Source organism: Thalassophryne amazonica, chromosome 2 (genome assembly GCF_902500255.1).
Source record: "Thalassophryne amazonica chromosome 2, fThaAma1.1, whole genome shotgun sequence".
Classification (NCBI taxonomy): Eukaryota; Metazoa; Chordata; class Actinopteri; order Batrachoidiformes; family Batrachoididae; genus Thalassophryne; species Thalassophryne amazonica.
In genome coordinates, this window is record NC_047104.1 from 68,258,183 (window position 1) to 68,282,499 (window position 24,317).

Sequence of the window (24,317 nt, forward strand, 5' to 3'; positions counted from 1 at the left end):
ATACACACACACACATATATATATATATATATATATATATATACATACAGCTCCCTTTCAGTGGACTGACAGAGGAGTTCAAAGTCACCCGCTCCAGAGAGGCAATGTTGTACAGGGACAGACATCAAAGTTGCATCAGCAGGGATCCTCGTGAAGACCGGAAGAAAGTGGCAGGCGACTGAGGCATAAGATGCTGGTGGGCTCAGTCGCAACGGGGCGGGCAGGTCTGGGTTGCTTTCCAAAGCTGCGTTATGATCTAGCCCGTGGAAAGGAGAAGCGTCAGCTGGTTCAGGATGAGATAAGAGCGGAGGAGGAGGAGGAATATCGATACAGCAAGATGGTTGGCATGTCCAAGCAGGGAGTGTGGACTCGGTGGGAGCATGCAGAATCCCGCAAGATCACTTGGGCAGAGATGTGGAGTGTGGAGTCACTACGCATCAAGTTCCTCATCCAGTCAGTTTATGACGTCCTTCCGAGCCCGGCCAACCTGCACACCTGGGGCCTGGTCACTATTCCTGATTGCAAGCTGTGCCAGAGAAGGGGCACCTTGGAGCATATCCTGAGCTGCTGTCCGAAGGCGCTAGGAGAGGGGCGATACCGCTGGCGCCATGACCAAGTTTTAAGATCTTTGGCGGATGCCATTTGCATGGCGATCAGGCACAGCAAGACTCAGGCTACCCCCAAACAGTTAATCTCTTTCATAAGACCGGGACAGAGGGCAAATCAACACCAGCCTAGCTCTTCGGGGGGGCTCCTCACCACAGCGTACGACTGGAAACTCCAAGTTGATCTTGGCAGTCAGCTTAAGTTCCCAGATAACATCACAACCACTCTTGTCCGCCCAGACATGGTGTTAGCATCGGTGTCCACCAAGCAAGTGGTCCTAATAGAACTGACTGTTTCCTGGGAGGACCGCATTGACGAGGCCAACGAGCGAAAGAAGGCTAAATATGCCGAGCTCATCTCTGATTGCCGGAACAATGGCTGGAAAGCCCATTGTGAGCCTGTCGAGGTCGGGTGCCGCGGCTTCGCTGGCCATTCACTTGTGAGAACCCTCAAACTCCTTGGAGTGAAGGGACTGCAATTCAAGAGAGCCATCAAAAATACACTGGAGGCTGCAGAGAGGGCCTCAAGGTGGCTGTGGATCCCCAGGGGGGATCCGTGGAACAACGCGCCACTTGGACACAAGTCGGGGACTGATCTCCCCCGGCTGGGTCGCCCAGGAGAGGGTGTATGAAGATCAAAGACCCGAAACACCCTATGACCCTGGGTTCTTCACTGATGACGTGTCCGAGTATCACCGAAAGGTGTATTCAAATTCAACTCTATATATATATATATATATATATATATATATATACACACACACACAAAACCCCAATTGCAATGAAGTTGGGACGTTGTGCAAAATGTAAATAAAAACAGAATACAATGATTTGCAAATCCTCTTAAACCTATATTCAATTGAATACACCACCAAGACAAGATATTTAATGTTAAAACTGAAAAACTTTCTTGCGTTTGTGCAAATATTTGCTCATTTTGAAATGGATGCCTGCTACACGTTTCAAAAAAGCTGGGACAGTGGTATGTTTACCACTGTGTTACATCACCTTTCCTTCTAACAACACTCAGTAAGTGTTTGGGAACTGAGGACACTAATTGTGAGTGTCATGATTGGGTATAAAAGGATCATCCCCAAAAGGCTCAGCCATTCACAAGCAAAGATGGGGCGAGGATCACCACTTTCTGAACAACTGTGTGAAAAAAATAGTCCAACAGTTTAAGAACAATGTTTCTCAACTTTCAATTTACGGGTCTCCATCATCTACAGTCCATAATATAATCAGAAGATTCAGAGAATCTGGAGAACTTTCTACACGTAAGTGGCAAGGCCGAAAACCAACATTGAATGCCCGTGACCTTCGATCCCTCAGGTGGCACTGCATTAAAAGCTGATATCATTGTGTAAAGGATCTTACCGCGTGGCGTCAGGAACACTTCAGAAAACCATTGTCAGTTAACACAGTTCGTCGCTACATCCACAAGTGCAAGTTAAAACTCTACCATTTAAAGTGAAAGCCATACATCAACAACATGCAGAAACGGCGCCGGATTCTCTGGGCCCGGACAGACACAAAGTGGAAAAGTTTGCTTTGGTCTGATGAGTCCACATACATATACATATATATACGAGGTCTGTCCATAAAGTATAGGTCCTTTTTATTTTTTTCAAAAACTATATGGATTTCATGCATATGTTTGTACGTCAGACATGCTCGAACCCTTGTGCACATGCGTGAGTTTTGCGTGAGCGATGCGCCGCCACAGGAAAAACACCTCCGTGTTGATAACCATTTGTAAAATCCAGGTGGCTTTTGATGGCTTTCAGTGGAGTGAGTATCTGAGAAATTCTTTAACAGTTGGGCATGTTCCAACTTGTCCTTAAGGCTTCCAACGGAGGTGTTTTTCCTGTTGAGCCGTGGTGCGCCGGCTGTAAGCCGACGTGCGAATCCGCCCGCACGTCTTTCATTAAAAAAAATCTCCTTTAACAGTGGAATATCCGGATAAAATGCTGAAACTGACTTCTTCTGAAACTTCTCTGTTCTCTCACGACGTTGCGGGTCAACAGAGGCTTAAATGTGGAGGTTTTCAGCTTGAAACAGGCTGACGACGGCGCCTGGGAGCGCTGCGCGACGTCCCGCTCCGTGGGAAGTCCTTAAAGCGACAGAATCACTTCAAAATCTCTCATCAGCCGTTAAAATTTTCACAGAAAACCAGCTGAATTTTTCAAACCAGGTCCACTTCAATGTGCCTCACAGGTTTTGAAAAAATTTTGATCAAACAAAGCGCCAGTCTCTCAGCAACCTCTCAGACAAAGGAATTCCAACGAGGGGGCTGGACCACACCTCCCACAAGGCGTGCTCACAGGCAAATGACGTCACCGACAGGCGTGGAAAAACTCACGCATGCGCACGAGGGTTCAAGCATGTCTGACGTACAAACGTATGAATGAAATCCATATAGTTTTTGAAAAAATAAAAAGGACCTATACTTTATGGACAGACCTCGTATGTATGTATGTATGTATATATATATATATATATATATATATATATATATATATATATATATATATATATATATATAATTTAATGTTAATATGGTAAAAGGGGTGGGTGTATAAAATCTTTTGCTTCTGCCTCCATCCTTTTGGTCGCACAGCTTGATTGTGAAATTGTTTTTTTCTTGAGGAGCTTTTTTGTGTTGAATTTGTGTGTGTGCCAAATGAATAAATTCATTCATTCATTCAACTTTGAGAAGATGATATCATATATTATTTACTTACATAGTTAAAAATTTGACTTAAAAGACAAACTATGGAATTTTTAATTTCACAAGGTTGTGAATAAGGCTTAATCTTGCAACTTGCTTCCGATGGACTGTATGCTGATGTAGCGAAGCGGACAAGTTACTTTTAATCGTGAGATAGGTCGGATTCTCACACCACCTAAGGAATTTCACCCAGGGAATTCTCAAATTTGAATGACTTCAACTCAAGGCACACAGGTTTGTTGCAAATGAGGCAGAGTAGGAGGTTCACTTACAAAAAAAAACTTATTGAAACTGATCTATTATAAAAGACAGGAACAACAATCATAAAACCAACAGTCCATACATTGACATAAATCCACATTCCCCCTCTGCAGGTGTCCACTCCGAACACCACCATCACACCACCAACTCCACAAGCAGGCATCAGCCTAATCTCCAGCCTGACGACACATCCTGGCAGGTAGCAGCAGACATCAGGGTGGAGTAACGGACTCAACTCCAGGCAAAGCAATAGTGACAGATGCAGAGCTCACTCCTTTCGATCATGAACCTGTAACACTGCATTGGTCCCAGCCAATACAGCACAAGCCGAGGAATGAACACCACACCAGAGCGTCCAACAGCCACCTGGCACCATCCGTGCCGAGCAGCGCACAACCAGCGGCAACTCCCACGTCTCTCCCTTCACAGGAACACAGAAGTGGAAACACCAGACAAACACCTGCAGCAAACCTCCACAATTCAAAGAGAGAAGAGAGCTCCCTGGCCTCTTTTATGAGAACACTCTGCTACATTGATTGGCTGAAATCCAACCACAAGCTGAAGATCATTCAGCTCATCCATACTGCTACACTGAATTGACGCCCTTCTAATCTCTACAAGGTTATATTTGTTTCTTTTATTTCTGTTTAACTTTCAATTTCAATTTATTTTCATTTATATAGTGCCAATCACAACAAAGTTGCCTCAAGTCGCTTCACACAAGTAAGGTCTAACCTTACTAACCCCCAGAGCAGCAGTGGTAAGGAAAAACTCCCTCTGAGGAAGAAACCTCAGGCAGACCAGACTCAAAGGGGTGACCCTCTGCTTGGGCCATGCTACAGATACAATTGACAAAACAATTTATAAAATTAATATACAGGAAATTTTGCCGGTACACAGGACAGGAGGGTTGCAGAAGTAGACACCACACCCATCTCTGGATGGAGCTGCACCTCAAACAGAGAGAAAAAACAGAATCAGGCATCAGAAAGACAACAAATACAGTATGATTTGTCAGCATTAAACAACAAGAAAAACAGGAAATACTAAGGTGATCGCTGGCCACTAGCCTTAAGCTTCACTAAAAGACCCAGAATTTAGGTAAAGTTGAGGCGGCGGCACACTCCGTTTCCTAATAAAATGAATTAAAAGAGTAAAAAGCGTACAACTATACTATGCCAGTATGCTTGCCATACAAAAGGGAAAATAAGTGTGTCTTAAGTCTGGACTTGAAAGTCTCCACAGAATCTGACTGTTTTATTGACGTAGGGAAATCATTCCACAGAGCAGGGACACGATAAGAGAAAGCTCTATGACACGCAGACTTTTTATTCACCCTAAGGACACTAAGTAGTCCTGTACCCGTAAGGTTTAATTAGGCCAGCTAGGCAGTGGTGGGCACAGTTCCGCTAATTATCGAAGATAATGTTTTCATTATCGGATTAGCTTTTCAGATAACTTTGAAAACTATCATCGGACTAATTATCTTCCGATACGTTTTGGTCCGATAATTTTTAGACCGCTAACATTTTTGCAGACGTAAACAAAGCTGAATAGTTACAAACATCTATGAAATCTAAAAACAGTTAAGCATCCACCTGTTATATGTTTTATAGTAGAAGCGCAGTTCTATTCTCCATAAACAGAGAAGAGCTGATTCTAGAAGAAACCACTCTATTCTATGCAGGCAAAGAAGAACTCGTCACAAAAAGAAAAAAGGCTCATTTCTTTTGCCCCCATACTGATATGCTGGCAATATAACCCAAGTCATCCAGAGGCATACAATTTTAACTTATGGTTAAAATTTTAACCAAAGTAATGTCAGACAAGTTACCGTATTTTCCGGACTATAAGTCGCACTTTTTTACATGTTTTGGCCGGGGGTGCGACCTATACTCCGGTGCGACTTATAAATGAAAAATATACCGGTAGGATCTCAATTAATTTACTGTAACAAAACAATTTTACGTGACAGAGTCGATCTATGTTTTAAAATGGCCACCGGAAAAGGAAATGCAATGCATCATGGGCACTGTAGTATGACGGCCATCCTATAGTTCACGCTGGTCGCGATAACCAATCAGAGAACAGAACTTTGGATGCGTATTCCTCACCTCACCCACAGCGTGTGAAGCTGACGAACACGGTGCTTGCTGTTATTCCGGCTTGGCGAACAAAACAGCTTCAACCCTTGGATATCAATGTGAGCAGAGTGTTTAAGTTGACGCTGAGAGCTGCGTGGGAGCATTGGGTGAGCGACGGCGGAGGATTAGCGTGTGCACTTGGAAGGAGCTGGCGTCGATGATTGTGAAAAGCGTTTGAAGCAGACGAACATGGTGTTTATTCTGGGACGGCTAACAAAACAGCTTCAACCCTTGGATATCAGTGTGAGCAGAGTTGACGCTGAGAGCTGCATGGGAGCACTGAGCGACGGCGGAGGATTAGCGTCTGCATTTGGAAGGAGCTGGATCGACACCGCTGGGTGGTCATGAGCTGCGCAGGTAGGCGCTGCATGGTTCGGCTCGCAATGTGGTCCGCAAAATACAAACATATCTGTAGGTAAAATGCAGCTCACGAGAGGGCACTCGAGGCTTGTGTGACTGTTCCTGCGACTTCTGACTACCATAGAAAAATAAAAATGTTAACGTTACTGATAACATAACAAGACAACGGAGAAGGCCCGAAAAAATGCCACCAAAAAGAAAATCATACTCTGCAGATTACAAGTTGCGACTGGTGAAATATGCATCCGAAAACGGTAGCCGTCACAATATTATCATCTGAACTTTTCATGTTAACATACCTGTATGTCCATGGGACTTATAGTGCAGTGGACCTTATTTATGGTTTATTTTTCTTTATAATGGATAAAGTGGCTGGTGCGACTTATACTCCGGTGCAACTTATTTATGGTTTATTTTTCTTTATAATGGATAAAGTGGCTGGTGCGACTTATACTCCGGTGCGACTTATAGTCCGGAAAATACGGTATTTAAATTGACGTTACATTTGAAGTTTTATAAAGTGAAAATATCAGATATATGTTTTAGTTTTAAAGTAATGCACTAATTTTGAAGGTTTAAGTGTGGACATGCTGTGCCCAGGTGCATTATGGGTACCTCAGTACATTCATGACAGAAGAAATGCATTTCAGATGCTCTGATCAGGCTCCACACGGACAATAGAATTAAACTCTTTGTATATTGTGCCTAAAACTCTCATGAATATATTCTCTGGGTTTATAGACATTATTGTGTTTGTTTTATGTAAAAAAATGTCATTATTTTCAATTGGAATCATTGCAATCGATTCCTGTTTGCTATTAGAGTCCTGCTTATGTCAAACACTGTCTGTCATCTTTGTTCCAAAGTAATATATATAAGATGTCTGAAATTCAGTTTGCATTTATTAAATTCCACGCATCTTAAACGTAGCAGACATGGATTATCTGGAATTTTGTTTTGGCAAGTTTTCACGGTCTCTACTGCCATCTGCTGGCCAGTAGTGTTCATGGCAGTATTCACCCTAGTACTGAGCGTCCAGTAGTTGGCAGTGTTCTATTTATTTTGACACAGGTTATATCAGACGGTTATCTAATTACAACTTGGCTTTTTTTTTTTTTTTAACTGCTTTTTTTTTTTTCTTCTTCTTCTTCAAAAAATAAAAAATGGCATAGTTTTCAAAAGCACATTTCTCTGTAAACACTAACACATGACACACCTCACATTAATGTGTTGGTTTACATAGAATGAATGAGTCAACCAATCAGTGTTAGCTGAGGCACATTTTATCCATAATCTTTTGCCATCTGTCTGTGTTTGTTACAAAACTTAATAATTAGTGCATTATTCAACATTAAAAGATATATGTTATATTTTAACTTTGTACAAATGACAGAATTGACATTAATGGAGTTATTCTATCAGTATTAATTTTATTTATAAACCAAACCATAAGTCAGCACTGCTTTATTTTCCGAGACCTCCGCCTCACGGCAATGCTGTTTAGTCCAGCTGTTAAGGGATAGAATCGTGCACTTTTTTACAAAAGCCCCAAACTTTGTCCAGGGACTCTTTAGGTTATATTAAGTCATGTCAAAGCGGGAGACATTTGATTTTAGCCCTGTATCCTGCTTTTTTTAAAAGGGTGTTTGCATGGTTATAATACAGTGTATATTTTGCTATTCATATGACAATACAATCATATGGTTATTATGTAGGGGGCCAGTGTGTTATGGATAAGACGCGGATTGAGGAACGGTCCAGTATCTGACTGAACCCAGCATGAAATAATCAGAAGCAGTTCCAAAAAGAAAACACATTTATTTTTCTCCCTTTGTGCTATACATGAAATACTAAATAATTAAGTTCTGGTGAGGTGAAAAGGCGGCGCGCTCTCTCAGCGTCTCAACAGTCGGAGTCCGAACGTTCAGGACTCAGGAGTTCCGCCAACACCCCCCCCCCCCAGGTAACTTTCCCAGACTGTACTCTGCGAAGGAGGAACAGAGATGAGATTATTCAACGCTTATTACTACGAAATATTGTTTAGAGGCAAACTTATCAGCTACACGTTTAGGTCTGGTTTCAAACTTAGTTCAAAGAGGCTGCTGCTCACAGCTAGTGGAGGATCATTAATCCGCATGCCACTGCCGTGAGGAGCACGCCAAACAATTTCCACCAATAATTACTTATAGCTGCGTATAAACGCCAATTTACATTCACGGATAAACTTTTCAGAATATTCACCTCTGTCGTGTGCTGACAACGTTTGCCTCTCACCCTCGTCCGCCTTCACAGGCGCGATGTCAGACTCTGAAACGGCCCTCAGTGTCCCCACACGGTCGTCACAAGGTCGTATTCTCCGGCAATCTTATCCAACTCACTGCTGGTTTAAATGTAGTTCTTCATCACTACATTGGTACCAGCTGGAAGTCCTCAGATCTGCACGTGAACATCACAGGTGTCGTGGATTGTCCTGATAGAGAGCCGCACGAGAATGCAACAGGTGCAGCCAATCATTGTAACAGAGGAGAGAGACTCTTTTGCAGCACATTTTCCTCAGAGAACAGCCCCAAATCACCTGGGAAGGAAAATAAACACAAAACAACCCAACCTTGTCCAGCCAAACCCCCCCCAACACACAACACAGTGATCAAGATTGGACATTGTTAAGCTGTAGAGAATGGTTACTGCAACTAGTGAAAAGCTATAGTGAGCTTATGTGATCATGTATCGTACGTCGTGCGGCGTCATACGTCGTCCTACATCCTTATACATTAGCAGGGTGGTATGTTTCAAAATGGAAAGGTACAGGACTCATTTCAGGCCTGTAGGGATCTTTAACAGGCCTCTACCTCTGAGACATAAAATTAGGTCACTGTGATCTTCCTAGCATGAAAGCTGTAGAGAGTAGTTCATTAAAAATATTCATGAAACATTTGTGCATATCTAGGAAGTTTGCCAACCAGGTATTTACAATGTTTTCAGTTAAAAAATATGGTGATAATCGTCTTAATACTAATAACATAAAATAATAATAACAACAATAATAATGGTTATGGCCATAAAAACAAAATTGATTTCTTGTAATTAATAAAAAAGCATTTCTTTCCGTTCAAACACTGTTGTTATTTTAGAGTGTAAATATGTTAAAGTGCATGAGTAGCATCTTTCCTTTGCCCTATGCTCGCAAACAGCTATATTGCGTAGGTATATTGATATTCACAATGAGTTAGACAATATTTAGTCACTTTCCCTAGATTAACGCTTTTTCTAAGAGTGTAAGCACACTGAAGTACATTCAAAGCATCCCTACTTAGCCTTAATACATTTTTCATAACCTTCAAGTTTATATTATGAACTTAAAAAGACATTTGGATAAGAGTTTGTCATGAATTATATGCTGTAGAAGGCTGAAAATGGTTATTCTCTTAAACCCAAGTTTTTAGAGTGTAGACATTTATAGGATTCAGTGTCTCCCGATCTTATATACTTCAGGACACTATAAAGTACCTCTGATAAAGTTTTGGCGCTTTTGTATAAAAGTGCATGATTCCCCTAAAATTTGTCCCTTAGCCGCCGGACTATTACTGAGTAGAGAGTTGAGCTTCGCTGCTCCTCTCAGCTGCTTCTTTGTTGGAAGCTATGTAGTAAACAGGAGCTTCCAGTAGTGAGTACGGTGCTCAAAGACAGAGCTGACTCATTGTTTGGGTCTGTAGTTGCCTTTGCTGCTACCAGAAGCGATTGTGGTGTTAAAACTCAAAACTCAAAATCAGCTTGTTAGTAGCTGCAAGTGTACCGGAGACAATACTGGACGTTATCATTATCTATAGCTTCAGATAAATTTTTGGGTGGTTTATCGGTTTAGCTTTATAAAAGATAACTTTTCAGTTAGCTGATTATCTGTTAAGCTAATTTTTTGGTTAGCTGTGCCCAGCACTGCAGCTTGGTAGGGAGGTGCCAGTCTGTGAACAGTTTTATAGACTAGTAGCAGAACCTTAAAATCTGATCTCACTGGGACAGGAAGCCAGTGAAGGGATGCCAAAATGGGTGTAATGTGGTCAAACGTTCTGCTTTGTGTCAAAAGTCTGGATGCAGCATTTTGAACCAATTGGAGAGCCCTAATGCTGGACTGCAGTAAACCAGACTATAAAACATTGCAGTAGCCCAATCTAGAAGAGATAAACGCATGGATCAGGGTCTCAGCATCAGCCATAGACAGGATGGGACGAATCTTCACAATATTTCGCAGGTGGTTTAAAAGTCGGACGTCTCTAGACATCCAGCTTTTCACTGATGCAAGGCATTCTTCGAAGGATTTTATGTGGATGAGATTACCAGCAGTTATCGGCATGTATAACAGTATCATCAGCATAGCAGTGAAAGGTAATCCCAAAACGCCACATTATGTGCCCAAGGGGTGCTATATAAAGGGAGAAAAGCAGGGGACCTAAGACGGATCTCTGTGGAACCCCAAATTTCATGTTACTAAGGTTAAAGATAGCGTTACTGTACAAAACACAGTGAGAACGACTGGTAAGTATTTTGTCAACCATGCAAGGGCACTCCCAGTAATCCCAAAATGATTTTCCAGCCTATCAAGTAGAATATGATGATCCACGGTATCAAATGCAGCACTGAGTTCTAACAGCACAAGAACCATAGTGGTGTCCAAATCCATTACAAGCAGAAGATCATTCACCACTTTAGTGAGAGCCATCTCTGTGGAATGATATTTTCTAAAAGCAGACTGCAGTGGCTCAAAGAGATTATTCTCATTGCCGAGATATCATCTACCTGTGAAGGTAATTCTCTGCTAAACTGAAAACAGACTAATAGTCTGAACTTCTTTGCAGCTGTTTTCCTGTAAGTGTTTCCTTATCTGTGGGATTGGCATTTGGTGTGATCAGCGACGGCTTCGCTCACACTCCAACCAGATAAGTGGTTATCAGGAGCTGCACGAGTGTGTGATTAGAGGTGGAGGTGACTTTCCACCTTCTGACTGTTTTTGTTACTGGGTGTGCACACACCCACATCTCACTGTTTGTGCTCCTCACCAGCACTACCAGATCCGACAGGTGGGGACGGTGATCACCTGGGAATTCGGTACTTGGCGGCTCCAGTATTCACCAGGTTCGGTGGCGGCGGAAATCGTGTGGTTCCGGCTCTTCTCAGGACAGACGTCTTCTATCCTCGAGCCTGCCCACACGTCACCTTTGTGTATTGACTGCTATCATATTCTGAGATTGTCTGTATAGTCGTGCACATTCACAACATTAAATTGTTACCTTTTGGCTCATCTATTGACCGTTCATTTGCGCCCCCTGTTGTGGGTCCGTGTCACTACACTTTCCCCAACAGATTCTTAAGTAATGGGTTAATCACTGCAGATTTGAAACATTTAGGAACAGATACAGAGATCTAGAATGGAAATGGCGTAGTTCAAAATTAGAAGTATTCCACCTTGCGTGGCGTGATGCTATCTTAGACTATATGTTATGTGTCGACGCGGGTTGAGGAGCGGACCTGCGTCTGACAGAACCCAGCGGTAAAAATAACCAGAAGGCGGTTCCCAACAGAAACAATTTATTTTTTCACCTGTGCTTACAAATGTAAAACATAAAAAGCGTCCCTCTGGTGGAGTAATAAGTGGCACGTTCTCCAGCGCCCGCAAGGATTAAAGCCCGGCGCTCCTGGACCCACTACCACCGACAAACACCCCCCAGGTGGACACGACAAACCGATTCTCTGTGGAGCAAAGAAAAGGTGAGGTGAGTCAGCAGGTACAACTCTATCTTTCACATAACACACGCTATCAGCAACACACTCAGGTCAATGTTTCTTTTTAACTTTATGCAAATGAGCAGCCCCTCACAACAAGTGGAGGATCACTTATCCTGCACGCCACCGCAGTGAGAAGCAAGCTGCACAATTCTCCTCACAATCTCAATTTACTGTGTAACCAAGCACCAAGATACTATCAACAATTACTTAATCACTTAATTACCTTTAGCGTGTGCTGACAGCATGTGTCCTCACCCTTCCCTGCTTCACGGGCTCGATATGTCAAACCCAGGCGCGGTCCTCAGCGTCTCACAAACAAACGTCACAAGGTTGAGTTCCCGGCAGCTCTGCTCAAATCACACGACTTATATGCAGAACGCCATCCAATTATCCGCTCCAGCTGCAAGTCTTCAAGGCTGCACGTGAGCCCCTGCCACAGGTGTTCCACATGACGCTAATAAGGGTGAGGACTCTTCAGCCAGCACTTTCTCCACAGACAAATCAGCCCTCATGCCACCTGGAGAGCAAAGAAAAGAAAAGAACACCAAAACAGCCAGCCACGCCCCCCCAACACACAACACTATAAGCATGCATTACTGGCTACAAAGCGGACCTATTACTCTGATTTGATCAACAAAAACAAGCATAACTCAAAGTTCTTGTTAGACATGGTGGCAACACTTATTCATGGACAACCACTTGTAGTTCGCTCTCCTTTTACAGCACAAGATTTCCTGGATTACTTAGGGAAGAAAATAGAAAACATTAGGTTAAACATATCCCAGCAAGCATTAACCCAGCCACTACACCCTACGATTAAGGTGGGCGCCATTACTGAGGTATTATCTAGATTTACAGAATTTTATAGTATCTCACTAGGCATACTGATGAAACTCGTAATGTCTACAAAAAGCACAACCTGTTTATTTGATCCTATACCAACAAAACTACTTAAGGACTTGTGGCCCACTCTTGGGCTGACTGTGCTGGAAACTATTACTCTCTCATTAACCTCTGGATCTGTTCCTAAAGGACTGCTTTCTTCCATCTGCGAAATATAACGAAGATTCGTCCCATTCTGTCTATGGCTGATGCTGAGACCCTGATTCATGCGTTTGTTTCTTCTAGATTGGAGTACTGCAATGTTCTATTTTCTGGTTTACAGCTGTCCAGCATTAGGGGTCTCCAATTGGTTCAAAATGCCGCTGCCAGACTTTTGACAGGAAGCAGAAAGTTTGACCACATTACACCCATTTTGGCGTCTCTTCACTGGCTTCTTGTCCCTGTGAGATCACATTTTGAGGTTCTGCTACTAACCTAAAAAATTGTTCACGGACTGGCACCTCCCTACCTAGATGACCTAATTAAACCTTACGTATCGGCCCAGGCTTTGCGGTCTCAGTGTGCAGGACTACCCTTTTAAATTAATTTTATTAGGAAACGAAGCAACTTTATCTAAAGTCTGGGTCTTTTAGTGAAGCTTAGGGCTAGTGGCTGGTGATCACCTTAGTATTTCTTCTGTTTTTCTTGTTGCTTAGTGCTGACAAATTATGCTGTATTTGATTTCTTTCTGATGCCTGATTCTGATTTTTCTCTCTGTTTGAGGTGCGGTTCCATTCAGAGATGGGTGTGATGTCTACCTCTGCAACCCTCCCGTCCTGTGCACCAGCAACATTTCCTGTATATTTGTTTTGTAAATTGTTTTGTCAATTGTATCTATAGCATGGCCCAAGCAGAGGGTCACCCCTTTGAGTCTGGTCTGCGTGAGTTTTCTTCCTCAAATCATCAGAGGGAGTTTTTCCTTACCACTGTCACCTGTCTGTTTGCTCTGGGGGTTGGTAAGGTTAGACCTTACTTGTGTGAAGCACCTTGAGGCAACTTTGTTGTGATTTGGTGCTATATAAATTAAATAAATTAATTTAATTAAATGTTTAAATTTAAAACTGAATTTTTTTTAGTTTTTTTTTTTTTTTTTCTTAGTTATCTTACAAGTACTTGTAAAGTTTAAATATTTACTTAATGTAGCGGCTGCACTCTGCGTTGTTGTTATGACTCCGCCCATTCGCTCCCCTCGGGACACGAACTCACGAGCTCCGGCATGGGAGTCGGACTCTCTAACCAGAAGGCTAAAACCCAGGGCTCTGGCCTTGTGACCAGAGAATCCTTTTTGACCTGTTGGGAGTGAGATTTACTAACTACATCTGCACAGCGACACCTGCTGGCCTCCGTTACACTCACCCCCCTAAACTCACTCCCATCCGGGTACACAGCACCATTGTAGCGGCTGCACTCTGCGTTGTGGTGTTATGACTCCGCCCATTCGCTCCCCTCGGTACGCGAACTCACAAGCTCCGGCATGGGAGTCGGGCTCTCTAACCAGAAGGCTAAAACCCAGGGCTCTGGCCTTGTGACCAGAGAATCCTTTTTGAGCTGTTGGGAGTGAGATTTACTAACTACATCTGCACAGCGATACCTGCTGGCCTCCGTTACATTAATATAATGGTCATTTTTGACTTGGCCACAGTTGTCACTTAGAAAGTGGAAATGTTGCCTTTTTTTTCCTTATTTTTGAATAATAAAATATCTCACAGATTTTAAGTGTCATTCCACTTTCATGTGTTATCCTGGTTTTTAATATACATGGCCAAATAAAGAAAACAAAACACAACGGTGTCTTATAATATCAAAATGTTGACTGAGAGAACTGGAATTTTAATTTTTGTCTCACAATTCTTATTGATAAAAAAGGATGAGTTGTTTTATTACTACAGTGTCAGTAACAAAAGTTGCATAATGATAATCATGCGTTAAGTTTATTTTTGACTTTGTATATCACAATTCTGACTTGAAAGTGGAAATGTTGTTGAATTAAAATGATACGTATTTGACATGACTCCTGAGTTATATAACCAGAGGTTGTCTTGGTGGCCAGACATTGGCTTTGGTAATAAAAGAAACTGACAAAGTAAGTCCCTTCAGCTGTTCCCTTGTTTGCACTTGGGGTCGCCACAGCAAATCCAAGGTGGATCTGCATGTTGAATTGGCACAGGTTTTACGCCAGATGCCCTTCCTGACGCAACTCCACATTACATGGAGAAATGTGGCAGGGGTGGGATTTGAACCCAGAACCTTCTGCACTGAAACAAAGCACATTAACCACTTGACCACCACCCCTGCTAAAAGAAACTGACAAGCTCATTTTAAGCTACATGTGACATCAACCACACCTGCTCATAATTTCTTTCATGCATGTGAATATACGAATATTCCCCCATCCAGCCCAGATATGTTCAGCAGGTGGCAGACAAGTCAATGCTATATTACATAAGAAAAAAACAAAGTTGATTTTTGGATTGATCTGGTGCATCAAACCAGCAAACATTGAATCATTTTATTTTCTTTATCTGCCCTTTAAATCTAACAAGTTATGAGATGAGAACATTAATTATTTTAGGGGGTGCCGCATTAATTTGTCTATTCATTAATTCATGGAATTTAACAGGGTAAATGGACTTTTCCAAAGTCAAATTTGAAATAGAGTTGTGATATAATTTGAAATGAGAAAATTACACTTTTGTCTTATATGATCATTTTGTCTGAGAAAGTCAACAGTTTGACTTTATATGTTTCAACTTTGAAAGCTTAAACGTTGACTTTTATCATATAATTTTGATCCTTTCATAATGGTAAAACTTTGACATCTGAACTAAAATATGATTTTAGTGTCAAAGATATTTACTTTGAAAATTTACTTTTGCCCCTCATACTTTTGATTGGGAAAAAATATTATTTTCAGTTAACTTGCAAAGTCACAAACGTTGACTTGGAAAAGTTTTTTTTTTTTTTTTTTTTTTTTTCAAAAGTAGTAATGTCCAATAAGCATTTCACTTAAAGTGTAGGTGACACCAAACAATGTGAACAAATAATCACTAAAAATGATGAAATGTTGATACTTTAAAAAAATCCTGAACAATAAAAGTCAATCGTAAGTGCGCAGGTGAAGGATAAACAAGCCTGCGCTCCATTTCAACCCTCAGCCGCGGCCATATTGTTGCTACGTCATCAGAACGGGACCTGCTGATTTTAGCCCAAATCAATTGCAAACACAGCGGCGGTCGAGCTGTTTTCGGACGATTTTTTTTCTAGTCTGGAGCTCTTTTTATTAAGTCCAGTCTGAAAATGTTTCTGAAGAAGCTATGGGGGACACAGCCTTATAGTTTTGAGCCTTATTTAGACCACAATGAGGGAGACTATCCTTGGAGCAAAACCTTCGGTCTGACAACAGTGTAGTGAAATTAAATCACTTAATTTAATAATTTGGGATTAATGGCACTTCACACGGAGGCACCAATAATATGTAGCAAATGGAATGATTAAAATCCTAAATTTAATTAAATTGGACTGACCTCATTTTAAGATTTAATACTTATTTGAATCAAATGGGCAGACCAGAAATATAAGGAAATTTGAATATTAAGATTTATTAATCTTTAATATTGAAAGGTCCTCTCAGGGCACCACTTGGTTTTATTATAAAAGACCAGGAACTTTACACAACCATCAATTAATCAATCTCAAATCATTAAAGTAGTAAGTTCTACAATACTGACCAAAAGTTTCCATCTGAACACAATGAACCACAGTTGAAATATTTACATTTTATTTACAAATATACAAGAAAATGAACAGTTTACTGGGATTTTGAGTCTGGACAGTGATTAATTAAATAAGTTAATTTATGGACACATTTTGTTATTCATGAGACGTTGAAAGAAAGCCGTGAAATAACGCTTAAGGAATTAAGTAAATAAATCTGATTTGAATTTAGTGATGTATATTGAAGCCAATTATTATTAAGAAAATTATCAAACAAATATATGTGTTATGGTTAGGGGTCCGGACGTAACTGGGCAATGGACCCAAATGTAGGGAGCTGGACACGGAAGGAGTACAAAGGAAAATATATTTATTTATAAACAATAAATAAAAGGTGCTGCCCTGGGGTGCCTGCAGTATAGAGAGATGGCCCGCCTCCTGGCGGTGAAAGTAGGAAGCTGCATTATCCTAAGGTTCAAGGACCAGGACCAGGTGGAACGCTTACCTCAGAAACCAGGAACTAAAGACACACAGGGCGAGTGACTGCACTCGTAACACTGGAGCCTCAAAACAGTCACAGTTCACCAAAGGATTAACACAGGTTGCTTTGGAGGTCAGGAAATAATGTTATCTTCTTAAGAAATAAGGTTTACTGTTCAAGAATTGTTCACAGTTCATAAATTGTATCCAGAGGTCAAGTGCTGCATGTGACGCAGTTCCAATTAAGCAAAACTTGACACAGCTGAGTTCTTAATTGTTTGATATCAGAGGTCATGCAGTTCTTAGGAAGAGTTCTTAGAACAGTTCTTTATCATAGCAGTCACAGACAGTCAACGAGTGAGAACGGGATCCCACTAAGATGAGGAGGAAATTAACTGGCGTGTGGCAGAGTCGTGCACTGAGCAGAGAGCCGAGGAGTTCCAAAGTGACATAGCTGTGCAGGTAGCCAGGAACCAGGAGCCAGGGCATCATGGGAGTTGCGCAATAATCATCTGGAACACCAGGAAAGACACCACTCTAATACGGGAATTAGAGGGGAGGCCAGGTTACCTGAAGTTTAGCTGCGGGAAGCTCGGGTGTCTTAAGCACACAGCAGGAAGACGCGGTCAAGGTCACAGAGAGGCGATCAGGCTTGGTCCTCCTGGTAATGGTCTGGGTCATGTATCATGGCTCTGGAAGAACCTGGAAGGTCTAAAAGAGTCTGGCAAAGTCTGGCAATGCTCACAAGTATCTGGCAACTGCTGAATAGAAAGTCAGTTTTTAAACAGTCTGTCAATAATCACTCATCTGATCCAGGTGTGAAAAATAACTGTTAGAGAAACTAACATATGACACTGGTTAAAAGACAAAGTTAAAACCAGGATCCGGGGGAAATCCTGACATTACACCCCCCCCCCTCCAACGGGAGCCCCCTGGCGCCTTGCACGGGAAGAAGTCCCGGACGCTGGGAGAAGTTCCTCAGGAGAGAAGGGTCCAGGATAAGGTTCCTCTTCACCTAGGAGCACTCCTCTGGTCCATAACCCTCCCAGTCCACCAGATATTGGTAGCCCCGACCCCTGCACTGGATGTCCAGGATTTTAGTGACAGACCAGGCGGGATGGCCATCAATGATTCGGTCAGGAGGAGGAGCAGGTCTGGGAGGACAGAGGTCACTGGAATGGACAGGCTTGAGTCGTGAAACATGAAAGGTCCTCCGCCGGGGTCAGGATGGTGAGACAGAGCCTCATGGACCGCTTTGTCCACCTCCCACGTCAGGGACCCCACAACCGTAGATTACAGGACAATGGAGCCTGGAGTTTCTGAAGTTGTGGATGTACTAGGCAGGTAAATCCGGGACAGGGCGTCTGGTTTGTTGTTCCTTTTGCTGGACGGAAGGTAATTGTGGTCTGAAACTGGGCGAAGAACAGAGCCCACCTGGCCCGTTGGGGTTTTAAGCGTTTTGCTGTTCTGATGTATTCCAGGTTCTTATGATCCATCCATACAATGAATGGGACTGCAGCTCCCTCCAGCCAGTGTCTCCATGCTGACAGGGCTTCTTTAACAGCTAACAATTCCCGATTGCCTACATTGTAATTTTTCTGGGCCAGTGTTAGGCGCTGGGAGTAAAAGGCATATGGGTGCATCCGATTGTCCTCCACAGTCCTCTGGAACAACACTGCGCCCACCCCTAGCTCTGATGCATCAACTTCAGCAAAAAAAATTTTCTCAGTATCAGGTTGAGTGAGTATCGGTGCTGTGGAGAAACGGTGTTTGAGTGTATGGAATGTGTTGTCTACTGGAGGTGTCCAGTGGAAGGAGACTTTTGGGGAGGTTAAGGCGGTGAGTGGAGCTGCGACCTGGCCATACCCGCGGATAAAAAATTGGCAAACCCCAAAAATTGCTGGAAAAAGTTAAAGTTTTAAGAGCGGCGTTGTAAAGTTACAAAAAAAAAAAAGGAAAAGTCGCGTTTCTGTAGATTTGCTCTTATTCTGAAAAGTTCCACTAGGAAGTTATCTTACAAAATCTTACAAAAACAACTTGACGAGCTTTAAAAAGAGTTGTGACTTGTAACTTGTTAATGTTAGAATGAACAAAGAAACCCATGTGGTAGCTTAGCTACACAAGGCTACAGGCCACAAAATTAGTTGCCGAGCGGGGTTGCTGAAGGGGTGGAGAAGCTCTGTTTTGGAACTTTTAAAGGGGGACTTGCATCATTAACTCCACCTCTGTGGATGTGTAATTTCACAGAAAAACTCCATATTTAGAGAGGGCAGACATAAAATCAGTGAACTATTTAAAAACATTACCTATGTCTTCACACACTTTGTTGTAAGATACTTTTGAATTAATATAACGTTATTAAAGTTACTTACACATCCTAAACACACCATTTGGTTAAACAGAATATTCCACCTGCAAAATATTAATAATTCAGACAAGAAAATCACATTCAACACAACAGCAGTTACAATGAACCCATGTCGTTACATGGAATATATGTAAAGCATTTGCTTGAATAAACAACAAGAAAACTTTTGAATTTTTATATGTAGAGTAATTGTTCTTTTTTTTTCATTCAAAGGCCTTTTTCTTCACTTAGACCTGTGGCGAAAAGTGATTGTCAAGACAGTTTTATGGTCATCTTGTCTTGGAAGAGGCACGCTGGTGGATCTGGAAGGTTTCCGGCCTTGACATGAGGCAATTATAATGTCGTCTAATTTACACTGACTAGAGTTTCACTGATGCAGGTTTCAAAGACCCCTTTGAAGAGCTTTCAATTAGAATCCCCAGAACAGAACATCTGGAAAGGAGAGTTTCAGAGCTATCTCCAGTTGGAACCAGGAATCTTTCAGTCAGGAGTGAAAGCAGTCTTTGTCCAGTTCAAACCTCGTTTTAGTTGAGAAAACATTAATGTATTTATTTAATTACGGCGAAGCGAGGCTGTGCTGGCTACAACAGTGATGATACTGGCAGAGTTCAGAACACAGAATGGTGATTATAAAATAAAAATAATTTACAAAAATAAATAAATAATGCAGCCAATTTTGGCATGCGGTTGGAGATGATAAACTTTTTATTTTTTTGCAAGTTCTTTGGTCATAATCAACTGATGAAATAAAAATAGTTTTAGTATCTGTGACATCAGAAAAAAGTGATGAGGAAGTGTGGATTTTTTTATTTATGATTTTTTCTGAGAAACAGATACATACATTTCAAATCTGAAAAATGTCACGAGGGACTGAAAATATCAGCTATTTTTAAAATAAATATTGTTTCCTTCTTGAATACAGTCAATGTACTGTACATTAGTAGTGTAACATATTATTAAATATTAAAACCATTCACACAAGGAGTAAATATATGATCTGATCATCTTTAGTCTTAACTGTCCATTTCAGTGAGATCATCTTTAGTCTGATGAAAACATCTGAAAATAATTTAATTCTTTGTCCTAACTGAAGAAAAGTCTATGATGGGTCGAGTCTCGGCTGTACGGATCCAGGACAGGCAAGGTCAACTACAGGTGTAATCCGTTAATTGTGTCTGCGGCTGATGGATCGAGTCTCTGCTGTGAATGGATCCTCTTGTTCCACCGAGGGCGCTGCCTTTGCGCCGCATTTTAAAAGACTCATAGCTCGTCATCTGCTCATAACGTCTCAGTCTGCACGTAACGAAATTATCCCATGCTCTACAAAACAATAAAATAAAATAATGTGTAAATACTCAGTTTTGCCTCCGTGTTGAGTTGAGAAGCTGCAGACACCGTGCATCCGCACTCGTCAATATAAGTGTTCCACCTGCCAATCCAAAGTATTCTGCCGGTGAGAATTAACCGTTCTGACACATAAAAACCATGCATCACTGACCCGAACCACTCGGTGGAAACGGGGCTGTCAGTAGCCTGTAAAAATCCATAAAGTAATCCATAAATTAATGGGACTATTAAGATAATGGTTCCGGCGCTGATATCACTTCCTTCTTCTTCTCCAATGTCGGGACGTTTAGTGGCGTGCAGTTCAAAATCCGAATATTTGTCTCTTCAGTAACTGCGTATCAGGAAAGAACTAGAAGCACTCAGAGAGTGCAAACCTCTGCCAAGGCCATGGGGTCACTGATGCCATTACATCTACACGCCTTGGAATCATTGAACCTAAAAAAGTCTAACAATGATGTTTGCTCAGTAGCAAAAAAGGTTTCATCTGCTGTGACTGGATAGCATGTATCCTTAGTGCTTGGCATCACAGTTTATTGCAACTTGCACCTTTCCCAGAAGCTACTGTCATCTGAGCACTGATATTGATATTGCATGTGCTTATAGACAAAAACAAATAAAAGACAAAATTCAATTTATTATTCAACTAAACTGCAAATATATGAATTTTTTTTAACATTTATGAAACACTTCTCTAAACAAGGCCATAGGGTCACTGACCCTAAAGAGATTCCCTCCTTGGCACAGTGATCTATTCAACAATTCAGTGTTACAACCAAAACTATGATACATACACTTTTCTTTCCTTTATATTTGACATCCTTGACCATGAAAACATACCACTAGAACTTGGAATCACTTTTATTGTTGTGTGCTGGGGTGTTTGGCTGGCTTGGTTGTTGTTTTCTGTTTCTCCCACCAGGTGGTATGCATTCAGGACTGAGTGGCTGAGTATTAGGACCTCACCCTGAACACCTGAGGCTTGTTTTCACGTGCAGGTCGTCAGGACTCACAGCTGTGGTGTATTCTGTCTTGATCAGAGATTGCTGCACTTAAACCTTGAATGCACAGTGTGTGATTGCCAGAGACTCGACCTTGTGAGCAGGTGTGAGATCGGCGTCGGGAGAACAATCTCACCATTACAGACGCAGAGACCGCTCCAGGTTTGACGCCACAGTCTGTGAAGGAGGATTGGGTGAGGTCTCACGCTCTTCAACACTTCCTGAGGTAATTTGGTTTTGGTGACTTTTATGAAGTAATGACAGTGGATTTGGTGTCCCTCACACCTTGTGTTAGTGAGCTGTCACGTTATGCTAATTGTCTAATCAGCTTCTGCTGCAGTGGAGTTTTGAACTGAGTTGTTCCGTGCCTGCAGGGTGAGAAGCTGATATATATTTAAGCCAGGAAGTGTTTGCTGATTGTGTGCACCTTTGAGCTGTGTCTCTCTGGGTGGAGAGTGTTGGACTCACCTCATGTTTTCTTTCTTCACAGACTCGGTTTGTCGCAGGCACCTGGGGGGTGTCGGCGGAGTCCCTGGGTCTGAACTGCTGTGGCTCCGGACCGTTTGCGCTGCTGAGAACCTCACCAGACCGCGGACATTTTTGGTTGTTTATCACTAAACTCACTATGATTATTAAATTCTGTTATCTTTTGAACCGTGCTCTGCTTATTTTATGCTGGGTCCTGTCAAACGCTGGGTCGGTGCTCCGACCGCGTCCGACATAACAATTATGTCTTTATTAGTTCAAAAGTTATTGTATAAAAACGATTTTTCGGTAATGGCGGTTTTCTTCTGGATCTAGCTCCATAACATTTGAAGCTACATCAAATCTGATGACACCTTACTCAATCAGTACAGATTCAGCTACAATTTGGTGTTAGTTGTGCATCTCTAGCTTCATTTGTCACCTCACACTGACATCAAGAGGGCCTACACCATTACCAAGCACAGTATACACTCACAACATGGTCTTTTTACACTTCTGCTGTCAGGGAGACACTACAGGAGTGTGAAATCAAGGACAACAAGACTCATAAATAGCTTCTACCCACAGGCCATTAGACTTGTGAATAATATGTTCAACATTTCTTCTCTCTCTCCATTGTTCCCATTGACTGATGAGGCATGGAGCATTTAAGTCTTTTTTAAATAGGGGTTGTTATTCTGCTTTATTATTGTTGTATAATTTTAATTCCATTGTTGGAACCGCTGTTTTTGTTTTACTGTGCATATGACAATATAGATCTTATTTCCTAGTTGTGACTTACAGTCAAAATGATGACATACATTTGATTTTTTTTAAACTTCATAACATTGAGAAAACCAGTTTTGACAGCATATCATCATGCTCACACAGAGATCATATTCTGACTTTATATGGCAGAATATGATAAACCATTGAAATATAGAAATTTAAGTTTAAGGAGACTTTTTTGTCTCCTTAACTTTGACTTTTTTTTGCCTTAAATATTGCTTTTTTGCAAATACTGTGATCACAAAGTCAAAATTTTCACTCAGGAAAAAAAAAAAACTTTTTCCTATTTCCTCACTGTTTTTAAAATATTTATTACTAGGCTTTCTTACCAACAAATTAACCATTAACAAGTTCCAAAAGGCACAACTTTTTTTATTGTTTTCATTCCATCTTTGTTTAAAAATTGGGAGTCCATATTGGTGTCTTTTATTTGACTGGATCATAATCTCATCAGTGAGTGTACCAGTCTGATGGGATTGGTGGTGGTTTAAGGAGACCACAGCGGTGATTAGAGGTCAGAGCTTATAAAGAGTCCCCTTTATGTTTCAGTTTTTGCCCAAACTCACCTCTGTGGCTTTCTTCTCAGTTAATCCTAGTTCCTCATGAGCATCCTTCAAGGCTTCAGAGTACTTGTCCAACTCATCCCAGGTGACCTTCAGTTTCTTCTGCAGCATCATCAGGATATCTTCAAGCTGGTTTAGGTCCACATGCAGTAGAAGAGATTTGGTTGCAATAAAATCTGACCCTAACTGCACATGAGACACCTCAATGTACAACTAAATATTATCATATTATACGTGTAAATTACATCAACATGAAATATTCCACACATTTGTGTAAAGTTTATGCAATCAAGGCTGTTTATTGCTGCACTCTCTGAACTATTTCAATGTGAAATTTTCCCTTTATCTTATTCTTCCTGTGAATTGTGCCAAATGGCACAGCTGCAGTATAAGAACAATGCCAACCTGTTTGTTTCTGTCCTCAGCTGCTTTCTTGTCTGATTCGGCCTGCTCAGCTCTGTCCAAAGCGTTTTCCTCTGCAAGCTTCAGCAGCTGCATCTTCTTCTTGATGGTGTCCATGGTTGCTTGCTTAGTGTGCGTGCCAAAAACAAACAACAAAAACTGTAAGAATGTCTGAACCACACGGGACCTCGAGTTGGAGAAGAATCTATACTGAATCCAACATGTAGCTGAGCAGCTCCAGGACTGGGCCAGGACTCAGGGAGGAACTGCCCCCACATGACAGTACCCTCCTAGAAACACAAAGCCCAGGCTCTTGGAAGCAAGGGGAGAATTGTGCTCTTAACTAGAAGGACACTCAGTAGAGTGCATGTCCCTCCACCAAGGGAGAATAAGCCCTTCGACAAAAGACTCATGGGAGTGTCAACATCAG

General features: G+C 41.7%; 1 protein-coding gene across 1 annotated transcript; it reads right to left on the reverse strand.

The window, feature by feature from the left end:
- Window positions 1–3,865: 3,865 nt before the first annotated feature.
- On the reverse strand, window positions 3,866–24,086 carry LOC117503737 (tropomyosin alpha-1 chain-like). The gene is made up of 3 exons (XM_034162960.1): window positions 23,891–24,086; window positions 23,489–23,614; window positions 3,866–4,018 (listed from the first exon to the last, which is right to left on the reverse strand). Exons 1-3 carry the CDS (start codon window positions 24,002–24,004, stop codon window positions 3,866–3,868), a joined length of 393 nt encoding a protein of 130 aa, XP_034018851.1. The 5' UTR covers window positions 24,005–24,086.
- Between the last annotated feature and the right edge of the window lie 231 nt (window positions 24,087–24,317).